Source organism: Dipodomys ordii, unplaced genomic scaffold (assembly GCF_000151885.1).
Source record: "Dipodomys ordii isolate 6190 unplaced genomic scaffold, Dord_2.0 Scaffold41, whole genome shotgun sequence".
Taxonomy (NCBI): domain Eukaryota; kingdom Metazoa; phylum Chordata; class Mammalia; order Rodentia; family Heteromyidae; genus Dipodomys; species Dipodomys ordii.
In genome coordinates, this window is record NW_012267257.1 from 14,608,220 (window position 1) to 14,626,656 (window position 18,437).

Consider the following 18,437-nt stretch of genomic DNA (forward strand, 5'->3'; position numbering starts at 1 on the left):
GCTAGTGCTCTACCACTTGAATCATAGTGCCACTTCCAGCTTTTTCTGCTTGTGTGGTGCTGAGGAATTGAACCCAGGGCCTCATGCATGCAAGGCAAGCCTCTACCACTGAGCCACCTTCCCAGAACAAAACTTTGGTAAATTAGGAAGTAATACTCATCATTTCTAACTTTGAAATCTTTCATTTAGGTGAGACGTGGAATCCATTAAAACTGCATTATCAGTTAAGAAATGTACGGGAACGATTAGCTAAAAACCTGGTAGAAAAGGGTGTACTGACAACAGAGAAACAGAACTTCCTACTATTTGACATGACGACACATCCTCTCACCAATAACAATATTAAGCAGCGTCTCATCAAGAAGGTACAAGAAGCTGTTCTTGACAAGTGGGTGAATGACCCTCACCGCATGGACAAGCGCTTGCTGGCCCTCATTTACCTAGCCCATGCCTCAGATGTTCTGGAGAATGCTTTTGCTCCTCTTCTGGACGAGCAGTATGATTTAGCCACCAAGAGAGTACGGCAGCTTCTCGACTTAGACCCAGAAGTGGAATGTCTGAAGGCCAACACCAATGAGGTTCTGTGGGCAGTGGTGGCAGCCTTCACCAAGTAACTCTGTTAGAATGAAGTGTTTCCTTTCTCATGTAAACCAGTAGTTTTTCTTCTATTGACTTCTGGTTTTCTGCAGTTTGTACTTTTCCCACACTATAATTGGCTTTTGTTTTAAGAGATAGTGGGTGGCTATTTCCTTTTTGTATGTATGGAGGATTCTGCTGGTACGAGAGGCCTTCCTCTTTCTGTTTTTAACAAATGTACTGCCATATTGGCATCCCATTCCCTGTTGCCATTCTCACTGTTACCTGTTCCGGGTTTCTGGATACTTTGACTTTCAAAGTACCTCCAGTCACCTCGCATGCACAGCTTTTGGATTACCTCAGCGTGAGTTTTCCCACATGTGCATGAGCATCTCTCTGGCATTCTGCCTGCAGTTCAGACAGAAGTCACAACAAGGCCTTCAACTCACCAAAGGTAAATATCTGTATCTATTAGGACATTTTTTATACATAGACCTCAGTTGAGATGTATACTTAGCAAAATTATTTTTAAATTGAAACAGCACAGTAGATACTTAATATAAAATGCCCCTTGGATTTTGCTTCCCATGTAAATCTCTTGTATTATTACACCTGTTATAATTTTAACTATTAAATCATAAAGGTCCAATTGTTTCACAGAGCCAGTTTGGGATGGGCTGCATTCCACTTACACTGTATATAGTTTGAATTATATATAAATTGCCCCTTCTGGCCACCCAGTCCCCATCTTAGTGTTTTGCAAGATTTAATTAGTTTTACACCTGGTGCCCCTCACTTTGGTCATTATTACTTGATGGCAAGAATAGTCCTCTCATTGAAGGAGAGAGAAAAAGGTGTCTGCCTGACCGGTTCTAGGAGTTTTTGAGCTGTGCCATTCATGGTACTTTTTGCCTATGCATCTCTTTTTTGGATTTTTAATTTTTAAAAAAATTTTTTGGTCTTAACTGTTCTTTTCATTTCTGTAGGGAAGAGGCCTGTGACCAGTACTAATCTTGAGTACAATTTTTTCTTTTTCTGCCCAGAAGTAAATTAATGTCTGCTCTGAAATATCATTTGTCTACTCATGCTTTCTTGGAGGAAAAAAAATCAAATGTCAGTCCTAGCAGATGTTGCATGTAAATTGGTAGCAAGTAATGACTACAAACTCAGACGATTAAGAATTTTGTAATAGAAAGCTCTGCCGTTTTAATTTTTTATATGCAGTTATAATTAGCACATTGTAAGGCTATAAACCTTTGCTTTTTAAAGTTTATTTTTATGATTTCTTTATCACTGCTATTGTACCACCATTGGTTTCGTAATGTAAATACTATACATTGAACAAATTAAAAGTCAAATTTTTTTATTACCATAGTTCATGTTAATAGTGGGGCTTTCAGGTGTTTAGAAATTTTTGGTTAACATTCACTGCAAAAGAACTAGATGGTGTATAACTCTAGAATTGAATTTAAGGGATTCTCTAATATGTATACTATCTTTTTATCTGAAGTAATAAATAAACTATGATCTTGAAAGTGCCTGAATCACAGCCAGCCTGTCATTCGTATTTTTGTGTTGTCAGTTACTTTCAGATGAAATTTTACTTTGTCTAACATTATAATATTTCAGTGCAAGGCTCAGCAAACTTTTTCTTAGAATCAGAATAGTATTTTAGGTTTTGTGAACCACATATGGTGTTGGCAACTGCTCTACTCCCTCTACTGAATTAAAGCTATCATTGACAATAACGATAAAGAGTGAGGCTATGTTGCAATAAAACTTTACAGAAACAGGCAGCTGGCCATGGACTAGCCTCTGTAGGTAGTGCATGGGGAAAGAGATTTTTCTGTCCATTAGAACAACCTCCTTTTTCTCTCTGGTAATGTAGTATAGAAACTATTAATGTAAAATTTCTTCACATGAGATGAATACTGGAAACAGGTACTGGTATAATAAAATTTCTTTGCAGGTGGAAATGGTTTGTTTTTCTTCGGAAAAGGTTTAAGAAGCCAAGTAATGGATGTTTCTAAGTTATTCACTTTGACAGCCAGATCAGTATTTTTGAGCAAGGGTTGAGGGACAAGAGCCTGGCCCATACTTCTTCACGTGTGTTTCATATAACACAGTACACACTGGCACTGCTTGCCTGTGGTCCTGATTCAGGACATACTTCTCCATTTTGAGGGGAGGAATAATAGTATATTTTGGAGGGGTGGTAGTTATTTAGGACTCATTTTCACACAAAGGCTGTTTATTATTCTCTTTAAAGCAGGAGTGATTGTGTCCATGGAAATAAGCAGTAATTCCACTGCTTAATGGCATTTTGGTTAAAAGCCATCAAACCCAGCAATCAGGCAGTGGATTTGTATGAGGGGTGAGTTAATCTGTGCAGAGAATTTCTTTTTGGCAGCTTAATATATTGAATTTACCAGTATTCCTGAAAGCAACCTGATCTAGTGCAATACTCGAGCTTACTAAATCTAAGTGTATACTTTGGGCCTGGTGAATTTTTTTTTTTAAATTTAAATATATATCTCATTTTGAACTCTAGTTAGTAATCTTCATTTAATGAAGAAAAAGCCTAGGGTGATTGTTCAGTCTCACATTATTTAGTAGCTGCTCAAGCTACTTAGATGCTCTCCAGCTACAGAGTTTTTTTAAATGGGCACTAGGAAGAGGCTTCTTTTGTCCAGGAAAAGTAGAACCAGAAGAGCAAGAATGTAAAAACTCTTTGGTGGTGCAAGTAAAGCTATCAGGATAACTTGAATAAATTAATTTTTTTTTTTTTTTGGTCAGTTGTGGGGCCTGAACTCTGGGCCTGGGGGCTGTCCCTCAGCTCTTCAGCTCAAGGCTAGCGCTCACCACTTGAGCCACAGCTCCACTACTGGCTTTTTCTGCTTATGTGGTGTTGAGGAATCGAACCCAGGGCCTCATGCCTGCAAGGCAAGCACTCTACCACTGAGCCACCTTCCCAGCCCCTGAATAAATAATTTGGAATATGAAAACTTGACTAATATATGTGTTTTAGAGGAAAGAACCACTCATATCAGAAAACACCACTGGCCTACAGAGGCCAGATTGACTAGTGACTTCTGACTATTCTCTGTATCTCTCTCTCTCTTTTTTTTTTTTTTTTTTGTTGGTCCTGGGGCTTGAACTTGGGCCTGGGCACTGTCCCTGCACTCTTCAGCTCAAGACTAGCGCTCTACCACTTGAGCTACAGCGCCACTTCCAGTTTTCTGGTGATTAATTATAGGTAAGAGTCTCATGGACATTCATACCTGGGCTGGCTTTGAACTGTGATCCTCAGATTTCAGCCTCCTAAGTAGGATTACAGGCTTGAGCCACTGGTACTCGGCTTCTGTAACTCATTTCATTATTGTAGAAAGATGGGTACAAATAATCTATATAAGATAGTAAACCCTTGGAGTTGGTCACTACTCAAAAGAAGAAGGGCTAGTGTCCTGACCTTTTAAGTGACAATACAGGGTCAGTGGTGACACCTCTCCTGATAGTGACACAAGTCCATTAACTGCCAAGCACGGCTACTCTTATTCCAACAGCATGGACACTGCCCTTTTGTGTAAGATTTGTTTTTTTTTTTTGGTTGTTTATGGGGATTGAATTCAGTGCCTGGGAGCAATCCCAGAGCTTTTTTGCTCAAGGCTAGTGCTCTACCACTTTGGTTTTCTGGTAGTTAATTGGAGATAGGAATCTCATGGACTTTCTGGCCAGATAGATCTCAGCCTTCTGGCATATGTTAGATCTTTATGAAGTTCATTCAGGTTCTGCCTCGATGGCCTCTCCATTTTGTATTAATCTATATTGTCAATTAATATGCTGCGTTTCATCCATATCAAGATAGTCAACAAACTTGGCCCATCGAGTCCCAGAATTATGCTCCTGCCTTGGGTAAGTTCTGTATAGCTGCCATCTATTCACTAGTAGTACCACAAAATATGGGTACTAACCATGTGTACTATCTTTTCAAAGGGGTATGAGTGGTAACTTATTTTCATTGTGCACACCTTCTTAGCCATTGTTAGAATCCTATATGTATTTACTCCTAATAGAATGTTGACATAATGTGACTGTTTCTAATATCACTGACATGACATTTGTGTTTTGCAGTTAAGTTGTAGAGAGATTTGTTTATTTATCTATATTCAATTTTTGGTCAGCTGTGGGACTTGAATTTAGAGCCTAGGCACTGCCCCTGAGCTCTTTTGCTGAAAGCTAGTGCTGTACCACTTGAGCCACAGGTCCACTTCTGGCTTTCCAGTGGTTAGTTAGAGATAAGAATCTTGAACTTTCCTATCCAGATGGCTTTGAACTGTGATCCTCAGATTTCAACCTCCTGAGTAACTAGGATTACAGGGGTGAGCCACTAGTGCCTGGCTCAGTTTTATTCTTTTAAATGGCTTCATTGTATAGCTTAAGATTTCCCAAAATGAACATTTGGACTATGACAAACAGTAAAACATGTTTTTATACATGTTGTCTATAAGGGGGGGGGTGGCCCTAGGGCTTGAACTCAGGGCCTGGGCATTATCCCTAAGCTTTTTGCTCAAGGCTGGTGTTGCACCACTTAAGCTACTGCTCCCCTTCTGGCTTTTTGGATACTTAATTGGATAGAAGAGTTTCACAGCCATTCCTGCCCAGCCTGGCTTTGTACTGCCATCTTAAGATCTCAGCTTCCTGAGTAGTTAGAATTATAGGTGTGAGCCACTTGTGCTCGGGTTTCTCTCTCTCCCTCTCCCTCTCTCTTTCTCTCTCTCCCTCTCTTTCCCTCCCCCTCCCCCTCTCCCTCTATAGGAAGAATAGAAACATAGTTGCCTAAAAAACATACTTTGCATATATAAAAGACAAAGTCAAATTGATTTCTAAAATTCATATTGACTTATTCTCTCATCAGCAACATGAATGTTGGCCTCTATCCCTAGGCAGTATTGAAGAGAGTATCTTCAATAAGGGATAATTATGAAGTTTTAACTGTGAAGAGCTTGATTATGTTTAGTATATTTATTGATAATTTGTTACTGTTCTTTATGTTCTTTATCCATTTTTTGTTAATGGCATTGGTTTTTATATGTTTCAGCAGGACTTGGCCCTGTGTTTGTGTCTTTGGAGGTGGCATGTGGTAAGTTTTTCTTATGCTTTCTTTCGTAATCAGAAGTGTAACATGGTGCTTAAATATGGAATTGGTAGAGATCTTAATTGTCCTACTAAAGAGATGGGCCTCGTGGTTAGAGTTGAAATATCTATAAAGTTGGGGAAAATGGAAAAATGGAATGTATAGGTTATGAACATATCTGTATACAACTATGATTGAAGTACAAGTGAAAAACCATAGTGTAGATTAGAGTCATGTGTTGACTGCTCTTGACTAACAGCTACTTAGGCAACGACCTGGAGCATTACTGAAAAGACCATAGACTCTGTATCTCTAACTACGAAGCAAAAAGCCAGACTTGGAAGCATGACTCAAGTGGTAGAGACCATTCATGAGCAAGCAAGGTGAACAAGCTTGAGGTCGAAGTCTCAGTACTAGGGGTGGTGGGAAATGATAACTTAATGAGTTATTTTAAGACAAATATGCCTACAGCCATTACACATGTGATCGAGTTAGAACCTTGACTGGCATCCAGAAACTATTTGAATCTTCCTCCCAGTTATAGTCTTCCTAACCTCTAAAATACTTGTCCTGACCTATCATTAACAGTTTTCTTTTGCCTTGTGCTTGTTAGTCAAGTACTCTACTACTTGTGCCACAGATTTCAATTTCTGTGTTTTTAACTTGTTTTTTTCAGATAAAGTCTCTTGACAACTTCTGCCCTGGCTGTCTGGCTTTGAACTCTGGGGTCCTGATTACCCAGTGCACCACCACGCCCAGCTTGTTTTTGAGACAGGGTCTTGCTATCTTTTTCTTAGGTTGGCCTTGTGTGTAATCTTCCTGTCTCCACTTCTTGAACAGCTGGGATTATAGGCATGAGCCAGATGCTTAGCAAGTTGATAGATCTTTTAAATTTCTTCTTCTTCTTTTTTTTTTTTGTTGGTCATGAGGCTTGAACTCTGGGCCTGGGCGCTGTCCCTCAGCTCTTCAGCTCAAGGCTAGCACTCTACCACTTGAGCCACAGTGCCACTTCTGGTTTTCTGGTGGTTTCTTGAAGATTAAAGTCTGGCTTTGAACCGTGATCCTCAGATCTTAGCCTCCTAAGTAAGGAGGCTGAAATCCTTCTAAGGATTTCAGGGGTGAGCCACCAGACCAGTGCCTGGTTAATCTTTTCAATTTCTTTTAATCTAGGTTTTCCCCCAAATCTTTATATTATTTTTCCCTTGGGAAATACTCAAGGTATGTAAAGTTGATGCAATTGGACCTCAGTCCTTGGAGTTTTCCAAAATTTAATTTGTATGCTGTAATTACACTTGCTTTTTTTTGATGTTTATTTCCCAAGTATTGGTAGTTGCTCTAGAAGCTTAGAACCAGGTTTCTGTGCGCAGGCCGTACTACTAAGAGGTAGTGTGTGCTTCCATTAGGAAGCATAGACTGCCTCTCTCTCCTTTTGTGATGTTAGTTGCCTTGCTATTGAAATCTCAAATGCTATGATTTTTTGAGGTTGCAGAGTGTTTTTTTTTTTTTTTTGGGTCCTGGCGGGGTCTGAACTCTGGGCCTGGGCGCTGTCCCTCAGCTCTTCAGCTCAAGGCTAGCACTCAACCACTTGAGCCACAGCGCCACTTCCGGCTTTTTTCTTTTTGCTTATGTAGTGCTGAGGAATCAAACCCAGGGACTCAGTCATGGAAGGCAAGCGCTCTACCACTGAGCCACCTTCCCAGCCCCAAGTGTGAGTTTCTTATCATTTCTTTTTTATTAGAATAGTTTATAAAAAGAAATTCTATTATATCTACATTGCCTGGGAGTATAGTTCATACAAAAAAGGTAGGAGGAAAGCTGGGCGCTGGTGGCTCACGCCTGTAATCCTAGCTACCTCAGGAGGCTGAGATCTGAGGATCTCGGTTCAAAGCCAGCCTGGGCAGGAAAGTCCATGAGACTCATATCTCCAATAAACCACCAGAAAACCGGAAGTGGCGCTGTAGCTCAAGTGGTAGAGCGCTCGCCTTGAGCTGAAGAGCTGAGGGACAGAGCCCAGGCCCAGAGTTCAAGCCCCACGGCCGACCAAAAAAAAAAAAAAAAAAAAGACAAGACAGGAGGATATCTTAAGTTTACTTGTCAATTTTTAGAGTTCTGGCATCCTCCAACAAACTTATAGGAACAAGCTGTTTGTTTGCTTGTTTGCCTTATCTATAATTGATACATGATTTTTGTATATATTTTGGAGTATTATGTGATGTTTTGATCTGTGTATACATTATAGGAAGAAGCTAATTAACTTTTAATAAGATTTAACATAAATTATCTTGTCTGTCACTCCCCCCCCCCCAGGACTCTTAACTCAGTACCGACACTTTTACACTTTTGCTCATTGGCTGGCACTCTTACCACCTGAGTACGCCTCCAGCCCCCTGTATTTTTGTTTTTTCAGGCTCATATTTTAAGGTCTGGTTGGCAACCTGTGGTGCTAATTAGGAGCTGGGAAGGAGAGTAGATATCTGAGAAAAACTTAGAGTAGTTATTACGAAAAATGAGAAATGATTAACAAGGAAACAGTGCTGAGGAGCATAGAGGGTCCTGGTGAAGCTGGAAACCATGCATTTTTTAATGTTTTCCTGTGAGATTGTCGACCTTTTTTTTTTTTGGTCATGGGGCTTGAACTCAGGGCCTGTAAGCTGTCTCTGAGCCTTTTTGCTCAAGTACTCTACCACTTTGAGCCACAGCTCAAAGTTTTCTGGTGGTTAATTGAGATGAATCTAATGGACTTTTCTGTCTGGGATGGTTTTGTACCACAATCCTGAGCTCTCAGCCTCCTGAATGGCTAGGATTATAGGCATGAGCCACCTGCCCCCGGCAATTGTGGGATTTGTTTAAGGAATCAGTGTATAGAGGCTGGATATTGGAAAGATAGACTACGGGGACCAAAGTCTCTGTGAGACATCGTAGCCGTAGAAGAGAACAGCTATCCTGAGTTCTCTTGCCTTTGTACCTCTCCCTTATAAATCATTAGGTAACAGGACATATTTTTTTGTGTGTGCCTTGATACTACTCCATAAATACAGAACAGTGAAAAAAGCCAAGTAGTAAGGAGTGTTTATTTTTAAAATTACTTAAAAAATTGTTTACAGAGATGTGGATTTACATAACTTGGCAACAACCTCTTAAAAATGTACAGACTATTTCATTATTGCACTTACTCTTTAATATATAAGGCATTTATTTTACATAAATAAAGGATAATGTATAATATTGTACAACAGATGTGCCAATTAAGTCAACCATACAATGCAATGAGATGTGTGTGAGGATGAAAAGGGAACCCAATCTACTTCAGCCTTCACGGTTTTTTCTTGCAACTACGATGTACATGTTATAACACATATTTACTCTCATAGCTTAACGGTGAATGACTGACTAGTTTTAAAAAACAAAACAAAGAAAATTTTAGTAGGACAATACCATTAGTGTTCAAGTCAAGAAGTGTGGGCATTTATTAGACTAATTAGAAATACTAGTCATGCTTTGAACGCTGAAGACAAATAAATAGCTTTCTATCTCAGTGTCAGACAGTTTAGCTTTTGCTTCTTCCTTTAACTTCCTACTGTTGATTATAGAATCCTTCTGGCAAGATCTAGTAGAAATGGCTGATGACTTTAAGACAGTGCGGTAAGCCAGAGGTCCACCCTTGAGTTCTTGAGATGAAGATTAAAGACTATCAGAAGGAACCCTTTCATTGCTCCACATTGCTCTCTCCCTACATAGGACTGTGTGTTTCTTAACAGGCACAGCTTGAAGAGTGGAGGCAAAAAAAAAAAAAAGTTTTCAGTGTTGATTCCAAGTAGTCTCTTATCATATAGGCAAGAAAGCAGAAACCATAACACTGTCCCCAGAGACTTAAAAAAGAAAATCTAGCATGCACCTTGCACTGACTTCTTATACTATTCTAACTGCAATGAAAAGTAGAAGCTAAAGCAGATTTTTCTAGCTAACCCCTGTCCTATGTTTTCCTTTGTATAATCTCTTGAGAATGAGCCAGATAATGATTCCCATCTGAGGGAGCTCACTCCTGATGGCTGGCGGGATTGCTCAGAAAAATGACAAAGGCAACAGCATGGGCACCTACATGAGCTCAGTAGTAGGTTGTTTAAAGAAGTTGCCAACATAAAATATTGTCATGCACGCAAGTATGACAAGTGCAGTCTCCGTCCGTATTCCCAGGACTTGACGGGCTGGACTGCGCTGCCTGAGGATGTGGGTTCAGTACAACCCACTCATCCACCTTGACAGTTTCTCACCCTGTTTTTCCATTTTCCTCCTGGTGACATTTTGGTAAAAGAAGCTGATAAGGGGCTTTGGAATTTGAGAAAAGAAAATACAGTACGAGGGCAGAAAAGCCAACTTTGTGACAAGGGATGACATGTCGAATGGGAATGCTTTGCAGCAGCGCATGGCAGCTGGGGACTTAACACAAGCAGCATGCGGCAGCAATTGTCTTACAGGCTGATGCTTTTTGGCAAAACGTTTAGAAGAGTTTACAAAGCAAGAAAACAGCAAGAACTTCAATCACTGTAGGGCGCTGCCATTTAACAGGATCAAATGAAGACCCATTGCTTAGAAATGCTACATTTCATCGTGTGTTGGGAAATAGGAGGAAACCAACCCAACCAACAAAAATCTCTGGGAGGATTCCTTTAAGTGCCTCAATCTGGACTATGTTTATAAATCCAAGTACACTAAGGTACTTAATTTCTAAAAACTTAAGTTAGTGGCTGGAGTGCATGACATGTAGACATGGGAAACCCAGTGATTTGCTAATTTTGCTTGCTCTTTGTTGATCAGTCTGGAATTGAATCATTTACTTAAGACAAGTTTGAAAACTAGATGCAAGGTGCTTTCAGATAAGGAACTTCTACTCCTGCTAAGCAGCAAAGCCCACAGCTATTTAATACAGTTGATTGAACGGTTATTCTGTAAAACATCCTCATGACTTAAACTGATAGAAATAGAAAATGATCAATATTTCTTAGATTGAGTTGAACTCTGCATCTATACATTATACTCGTTAAAAAATACTTTCTGAATTTTGCTTTTTTATTTTTGGGATAATTCCTGAGCTCAGCCTAATAATTAGGACATAATTAATTTTATCTTAAAGTCTTATTTTCTTTTCAGGGTAACATATATAGACCTACAGCTCTCTTCTTCCATTGAATATGCCTAAAAGCACTGTGTCGTTTAGTTACAAAATTATATAAAACTAGATAAGTCTTTCAACTGTGACATTCTGTCACCCCTCCAGTTCCTACTCACCAAGTACTGTATATTGGGAGAGGTGCCAAGAGGGATATGAAGGTGTGTAGCTAGGTGTTTCAGATGAAGAAGTGCAAAGTCACCTCTTGTGTCCCTGCTGCAAATATAAGGGGCTGGCACTGGAGCAAACTGACCACCAGCTGAGATGTCCAGGTGGAGGTCCTCAGAGTTCAGCCTCATTGCTGCCAGGACACAATAGGTTAGGCTTCAGGTGTACGTACAAGTGAAGATTGTTACAGTCCTCTTTACCAGTGTCTGTTGTTTCAAGAACCTATCACTTGGAAGTCATTCTGATTTGCTAGAAGACAAGAACTGAGGAAAGGAGATGCTCATTGAAATTCACGAAGAGTTCCTGTGCTTCCTAATTACTAATTGCACAGGTCCTTCTGGAACAGACTTCATGATATTCCAGGCATCGAAGTGCATGAGCCCAACGAGGGGTTTCCCGTTAATAGCAAGGATTTCATCTCCAGCTTCAATTGTTCCCGCTCTCTCAGCTGCACCACCTGTGAGATCAAATACAAAATAAGGGGATGGCTCCTACACAGAATAAATCCAAGAAAACTGGAAATCTAAATGAGAAGTACAGATTGCATAAACAGACGTATTAAAACAAGTTGGGCTACACAGAAATACTCCACTGTGTCCCTGTAGTTACACAACAAATACCAACCACCCAGGGGAAGATACTTGCAATATATGAACAAAGAGTTAATTTACAGACTAAAAGAATAACATTAGGTTGAAGATGTGACTTCAGGGGTAGAGTGCTTGCCTAACAAGCTTGAGACTGAGTTCAAATCCTAGTAAGCACCCCTTCCTTGCCCTAAAAGCCAGTATTTCTGGTCCAAGGATTAAGCCAGAGATTGAAAACAACAAAAAGCTCTGAAATTCAAACCAAAGTGCCTCAAAACCCTAAAAGTTTCAAGTTTCATATTAGGAGGCTCAGGCTATACTGCTGTATTGTTTTCTGTTTATAGTAAAAGACACAGGAAAATGAAGAGACACCTGTAGGCATTAGTGAGTTGGAGTTACAAGGTAAGAAAATGATGTCATTGGACATCTTTCTAAATGCATTTGATTCACTCCCCTTCAAGAAGATCGAAGGCAGGGGTGCTCCTGCCCCCGAAATACAATGTACAGGCTTAGGGCTGGTGGTCGTGGCTTGTTTTGGTTGCCACTCAGAGCTTTAAACAGCTATTTCCACTCCACCTTCCCGGCAGAGCAAGTTCCACGCCCTTCCGTCATGTAATGTCTACTTGCAGGTGTCACAACGTCAGGAGGCTGCAGCCCCTTCTGCGTGCGCATGGCACTCCTGGCCTCCACTGCATGCTTTACTTCTTACTGGGGCTTCATTTCCACTTTTGATTGTAAAAATGTTTTAAAATTCTTCAGTTAAGACAGCAAAAACAGCAAAAGACCCCTCTGTACAGTATGTTCACAAAAAAAAAAAATTAAAAAAAAAAATCTCACAGACTTTTCTGCCCAAGCTGGCTTTAACCATCATCTCTCAGATCTGTCTCCTAAGTTAAAAAAAAAAAAGAACAAAAGACATGATTCATTGTTCACATGTTATGGCTGGCTACAACTGAGAACTGAACTGGAATTGAATGGGACAGGTTCAGGGCAGAGGACCAGCAGGGATGGTTTGGGAGGAGCTAGGTGGGACTCTTAAAGGTAGTCTTGGTGACAGAATTTTTTTTTTTGGGTCCGGTCGTGGGGCCTGAACTCTGGGCCTGGGCCTGGGCGCTGACCCTCAGCTCTTCAGCTCAAGGCTAGCGCTCTACCACTTGAGCCACTGCGCCACTTCCAGCTTTTCTAAAATTTTTTCTGCTTATGTGGTACTGAGGAATTGAACCCAGGGCCTCAAGCATGCAAGGCAAGCACTCTACCACTGAGCCACCTTCCCAGCCCGGTGACAGAATTTAAGAGTAGTTCTACTAAGTCCAGCAACTTAGGCCAGAACCCCTGACTTCAGCACTCCTAGTTTTGGCACAGAACTAGGAGTAGCCTTGGATTTCTGCCTTGTCTTTCCTGCTTCTGTACTTCCAATTTGTGCATTGCTTCTTCCCTCACGTGGCTCAGAGTATAGAAGTTTCTAAGAAGATGGTAGAAGTCCAAGAACTGGATTTTTCTTTTTAAACAGCACAGCGGCACTATATTAAAGAGAAATTTTCTCATGTTCTATTTGCCAGGAGTGTACTGTCTTTGGAATTTCTGTGTAATTACAAAAATACTTTTTTTCTCTTGCCCATACTGGACTTGAACTCAGGGCCTCATGCTTGCTAGGCTTGTTTGGCTGGCACTCTGCCACTCAGGCCTCCGGCCTAACTTTTTGTTGGTTAATTGGAAATGGACTCTTGCAGACTTTCTGCCCAGGCTTGCTTCATGATCCTCTAGGTCTCAGTCTCCTGAGAAGCTGATTGTTTTTAAAAACAAAATCATTGGCCAGGTGCTGGTGGTTCAGATGGCTCATGCCTGTGATCCTAGCTACTCAGGAGGCTGAGATCTGAAGATCATAGTTCTCCCATAAACTACTAAAAAAAGCTGGGAAGTGGTACTGTGGCTTATATGATAGAGCACTTGTTTTGGGCAAAAGAAACTCAGGGATGGCCCCCAAGCCCAAAGTTCAAGCCCCTGGACTAGCACAAAAAGAAAACCTGTGTGTGTGTGTATATGCATGTGCACATGCCTGGGCACTGTCCCTGAGCGCTTTCTACCCTTGTAATGCTCTACCACACGAGCCACAGTTCCATTTCTGTTTTTTTTTTTTTTTTTTTTGAGTTTATTGGAAATAGTGTCACAGACCTTCCTTCCCTGGTCTGGCCTTGAACTGAAATTCTCAGATCTCAGCCTACTGAGTAGCTAGGATTAACAGGTGTGGGCCACTGGCACCTGGCTAAGAACTGACTTCTTTTTTGTTGGTCATGGGGCTTGAACTCTGGACTTGGGCGCTGTCCCTCAGCTCTTCAGCTTAAGGTGAGCGCTCTACCACTTGAGCCACAACACCACTTCTGGTTTTCTGGTGGTTATTGGCGTTTTACAGATTTTACGGCCCAGACTGGCTTTGAACCATGATCCTCAGGTCTCAGCCTCCTGAGTAGCTAGGATAACAGGCATGAGCTACCAGCAGCTGGCTTTAAATTTTTTTTTTTAAATGTTCTTGATGAGACTAGACTCAAAAGTATACAAAATTGCTACCTGACTCTTTTTTTCCTTTCCTTTTTTTTTTTTTTTTGTCATTTGTGGTGCCTGAACTTTGGGCCTGGGTGCTGTCCCAGCACTTTGGGCCTGGGTGCTCTTCAGCTCAAGGCAAGTGCTCTACCACTTGAGCCACAGTACCACTTCCAGCTTTTTCCACTTATGTGGTACTGAGGAATTGAACCCAGGGCCTCATGCACACAAGGCAAGCACTCTACCACTGAGCTACCTTCCCAGCCCTGCTACCTGACTCTTAATGACTAGTACTCTACCAACTGAGCCAAGCATCCAACCCCAGACCGTTTATTTCTGTAACTTTATATGGATTTCTGATCTATTTGTAAGTATAATTATGTGTTAATATTGTATCATTAATTAAAATTGTTTCATTAATACAGCTTAGGAATTTGAAGAGAATTTGAAAATTGCCCAAGATGGTAAAAAGAAGTATTTCCCCATCTCAGTGATATCTTACCATTTACTTACTGTCTAGTATTTTAGGTCTGTGAGCGATTGGCTGGTATTGTGTTCCTGAGTGGCAAACCTGGCAGCATTATTTTAGCTTGGTACCTGCTAAATGCCTCCATCCTAGACAGTGTGTGGCTTTTACTTCAGTTCCCTATGCTTGCTAGCAAGGTACTCTACCACCCGAGCCAAGCCCTGTAACACACACACTCTCTTTTTAACTCGTTATTTTTCAGATAGGGTTGCTGACACTTTGCTTGGGCTGGCCTTGGCCTGTGATCCTCCTGACTGCCTCCCATAGCTAGGATGTATCATACTGCTTGACCACAATGCGGGTGGGTTTTTTTTTTCTTTTTTTTCATTTTTCTTTTCTTTCTTGGCACTGGGGCTTGAACTTGGGGCCTTCAGTTTGCTTGCACAGCTGGCACTGTGCCACTCAAGCCACATCTTCAACCTTTTTTTCTGCTGTTTATTTTGGAGATGGAGTCCCATAGACTTTTTTCTGTCTGGGCTGGCTTTGGGCTATGTGATAAATGCAAAACACTGCAGGTCTAACATGGAATAAACTTCGATGTCATGAAGCATTAAAAGCACTTTAGAATTTTAAAAAGCTTGATTTCCAAACAGAAAACATCGATGTTTCATGGCGGTACAAGTGGAAAGAAGACAGGTAGTAGGAAGCTGACTGAATTTATGGGGACTTTACCTCTGTACACCCTTTTAATGACCAGCGGCCCATCTCCAGACACAGATGATTTTCCTCCGTCCAGACTCAATCCCAGCCCAGCGGCTGTCTTCAGCACCTCCACACACACAGCGTCGTGAGCAGCTCCGCTTCTCCCTTTCAAGATGGAAATGACAAGGCTGCTGGCACATGGCTCACCTGTCCCAGGTCCCCCAGAGGCAGTATCTCCAGCCCCCACAGATTGCTTGCAGCCTGAAGTGTTTACTGTGGCCTTTGAGGCCAGCATGACGGTTGGTCTCCCAGGATGGAGCCGCCCGCCTGGCAGTGCTCCAGCTGCCTGGGCACCCTCTGCACTCCATGCGCTTTGCGGGCGTGGAGGTAAGGAGAATGTGGCTAGGCCCAGACGGAAATCCTCAGGAGACAGGCGGCCCTTGTCAAGCCCTCTAGCAACACATATCCCAGGGAGGATGAAAGTCACAGCAGGAAATCAAATCCAATTTCCTGCCAACCCTGGCTGCCATGGCAACTGTGCTACCATCTGTTACTGAAATCCATGGCACCAGAGTGCCCAACTTCACAGTTGTCCTGGAAGCTTCCTGGAACTGGTGCACTGCCTTCCTTACCCTGTGCCCCAAGTGCTTCTGGGAGAGGGGAAAACCCAGCCTTAGGGCCTGGCTGCCCTCGTGGGGAGAAGCGTCACCATGGTGGCAAGGAACAAGCTGTGCTTGTTTGGAGAGCCCAGGCTGGAGTCGGTAGGAATGGTAAGTTTGCCAAGTGCTAGCCAAGCCGAGGGCGTGGGGAGTGGTATGGGAAGGCACGCTTAGTTGCTCAGGAGGCAGTGGAAGGATAAAGGAATTAACACTGCTCCCTTCCTTTGTTCATTAGGTTGAGGGCAGAGCCAACGTTCCTGCCTCAGATTATAAAGGCCAGGCCTTTACCTTGGTTTAAAGAAAGCCAGCCCAGGTGGTCCTAATGCTGAGGGTGGCGGGATTGTTCAGTAGGTGACGTGCTTAAAGGATGCCGGGCACAGCGCTCTTAACGCCAGCTCCCACATGGCACCCAGGGACATCCCTGTTTTGTTTCTGGTTGAATTGAGCAGGGGAATTCTTTGGGCAGGAGGATTTTAAAAAGCCTCTGGCTGGGCACTGGTGGCTCACGCCTGTAATCCTAGCTACTCAGAAGGCTGAGATCTGAGGATCTGGTTCAAAGCCAGCCTGGGCAATTAAGTCCGTGAGACTCTGACCTCCAATTAACCACCAGAAAACTGGAAGTGGTGCTGTGTCTCAAGTGGTAGAGCGCTAGCCTTGAGCTGAAGAGCTGAGGGACAGCGCCCAGGCCCAGAGTTTAAGCCCCATGACCACCACCAAAAAGCCTGTTCCTGTCTTCCGTGTCAGCCGCAAGTCAGATGTGCTGACGCGTAGGGGAAGGAATAAGTTCAGAGCTCCCGGAGTCCCTAAAGAAAAGAAATAGGTGAAAACTAAGCTACCATGGTACTTAGGGATATGAGGTACCACAGAACCACTTTATGATCACAGATGACGGAGGACAGACAGCCTTCTGTTTGTTTTTGGTCCGTGGTAGGGCTTGAACTAGGCTTGGGCACTGTCAGTTTGCTCTTCAGCTCAAGGCGAGCACTCTACCACTTGAGCTGCAGTGCCACTTCTGGTTTTCTAATGGTTTATTGGAGATAAGAGTCTCATGGACTTTTCTGCCTGGGCTTTGAACCGAGATCCTCAGAACTCAGCCTCCTGAGGAGGATTATAGGCGTGAGCTACCAGCGCCAGGCTCAGAGAGCCTTCTGTATCTGACATCAAGAAGCTCGAGGCTCTGTTAGCTGATGGGATCCACGCTAAGTAATTCCTTTGCCAGGCATACTTCCGACAGGTTCCATTAAAAGATACGCCAAGGAGCTGAAGTGGTGTTTGGACAGGGGAATGTGATAGTGTGGTGATTTAAAGTAGGAAATGACCTTGCAGAGCTGAAGGACACCCAGGCCACGGTGCAGGTATGTGGACAAGGAGGGGTTGTGGCGCTCAGCAGCTGCAGTGTGGGCCACCATGGAAGCACTCTCCCTCCCTCCCTCCCTCCCTCTCCCCCTCCCTGCCCAGCCTGAACTTGTGTAGTCTGGAGTGGAGTCCCTGACAGGATGTCCACAGACTTGTGTGGAACTAGTGTGCTGTGTGTAGAGGCTGGCTCGGAGTGGAACTTTGTGGAAACTTCATGGGAAATGTGATTCTGAACCCCTTCTCAATGGATGAAGGCTGCAGTCTGATTAAAAACACAAACACCTTGGCTCTCCATTCCTTATGTCTCCAAAAACAGGAGAGATGACCACCCTTAGGCTCCCAAGGACAAGCCTCATTCTCCTTCAACGTGGATCCTTCTATCACAAGAGCTCCTTGTGTTACTGGGCAGCCAGGAAGTCTCAGCAAGAGGCTACAACTGTGAAAGACGCTTCCTTCTTAGCCCTCATTTGAAATCTTCAACCGTGGCTTTACTAGGATTAAAAAAAAATGCTTGCTTTGTGTTTTTCAAGAAGCCTCTAAAAAAACCCACTAGATTTCCTTTTTTTAAATTTATTTTCTGATTCAAGAATTAAGCCATTATTTTACGTCCACGTGGGATGGATTCTGCCATAAGCATCCTTACCATTTCCAGGATCCAGCATGGTATGCTTTCCGGGCAGCGTGCCCTTCCCATTGGCCAGAGGCAGCTCCTGCTTGGGGGTAGGCCTGGGCTGCTCATTCCCCTTCTTGATGACCATGAGTGCACATTTGTGCAGCTGGGCCTCATGCAGAGCCTTTAAGACATCTTCCTGGGCTAAACCAGCCAGCCAGGAGCCATTGATGGAGAGAAGGTAATCACCTCGGTTCATGGTCCCGTCCTGAGAAGCTGCCCCCTGAGAAAACACCCTGTGGACCTGAGACAGAGCAAGGAAAAGGGAACAAAAGCCAAATCCACTTAGGACCTTTGTGATATCAGAGTAACTAACTCTGTAGTAAAGACTTCCTCATGGAACCTTTTCTAAATCACACAAGTACTTAATTTAGTGTGTATGTTTGTAAAATCTAAATGTCAACACTAGTATCT

At 42.6% G+C, this 18,437-nt stretch overlaps 2 protein-coding genes across 2 annotated transcripts in view; one reads left to right on the top strand and one right to left on the bottom strand.

Moving 5' to 3' along the window:
* The window catches only part of Golph3 (golgi phosphoprotein 3 (coat-protein)), a 14,089-nt gene extending 11,964 nt beyond the window's left edge, over positions 1–2,125 (top strand). Inside the window, exon 3 of the mRNA XM_013018634.1 lies at positions 190–2,125. Within this exon, the coding sequence (XP_012874088.1) occupies positions 190–614 (425 nt within the window). The 3' untranslated portion in view covers positions 615–2,125. The remainder of the gene's footprint in view (positions 1–189) is intronic.
* Positions 2,126–8,763: 6,638 nt separating this feature from the next.
* Positions 8,764–18,437, bottom strand: part of Pdzd2 (PDZ domain containing 2) — a 249,321-nt gene continuing 239,647 nt past the window's right edge. The window contains exons 22-24 of the mRNA XM_013018674.1: positions 17,997–18,267; positions 15,369–15,503; positions 8,764–11,502 (exon numbers count right to left, since the gene is read on the bottom strand). Of these exons, the coding sequence (XP_012874128.1) occupies positions 11,336–11,502; positions 15,369–15,503; positions 17,997–18,267 (573 nt within the window). The 3' untranslated portion in view covers positions 8,764–11,335. The remainder of the gene's footprint in view (positions 11,503–15,368; positions 15,504–17,996; positions 18,268–18,437) is intronic.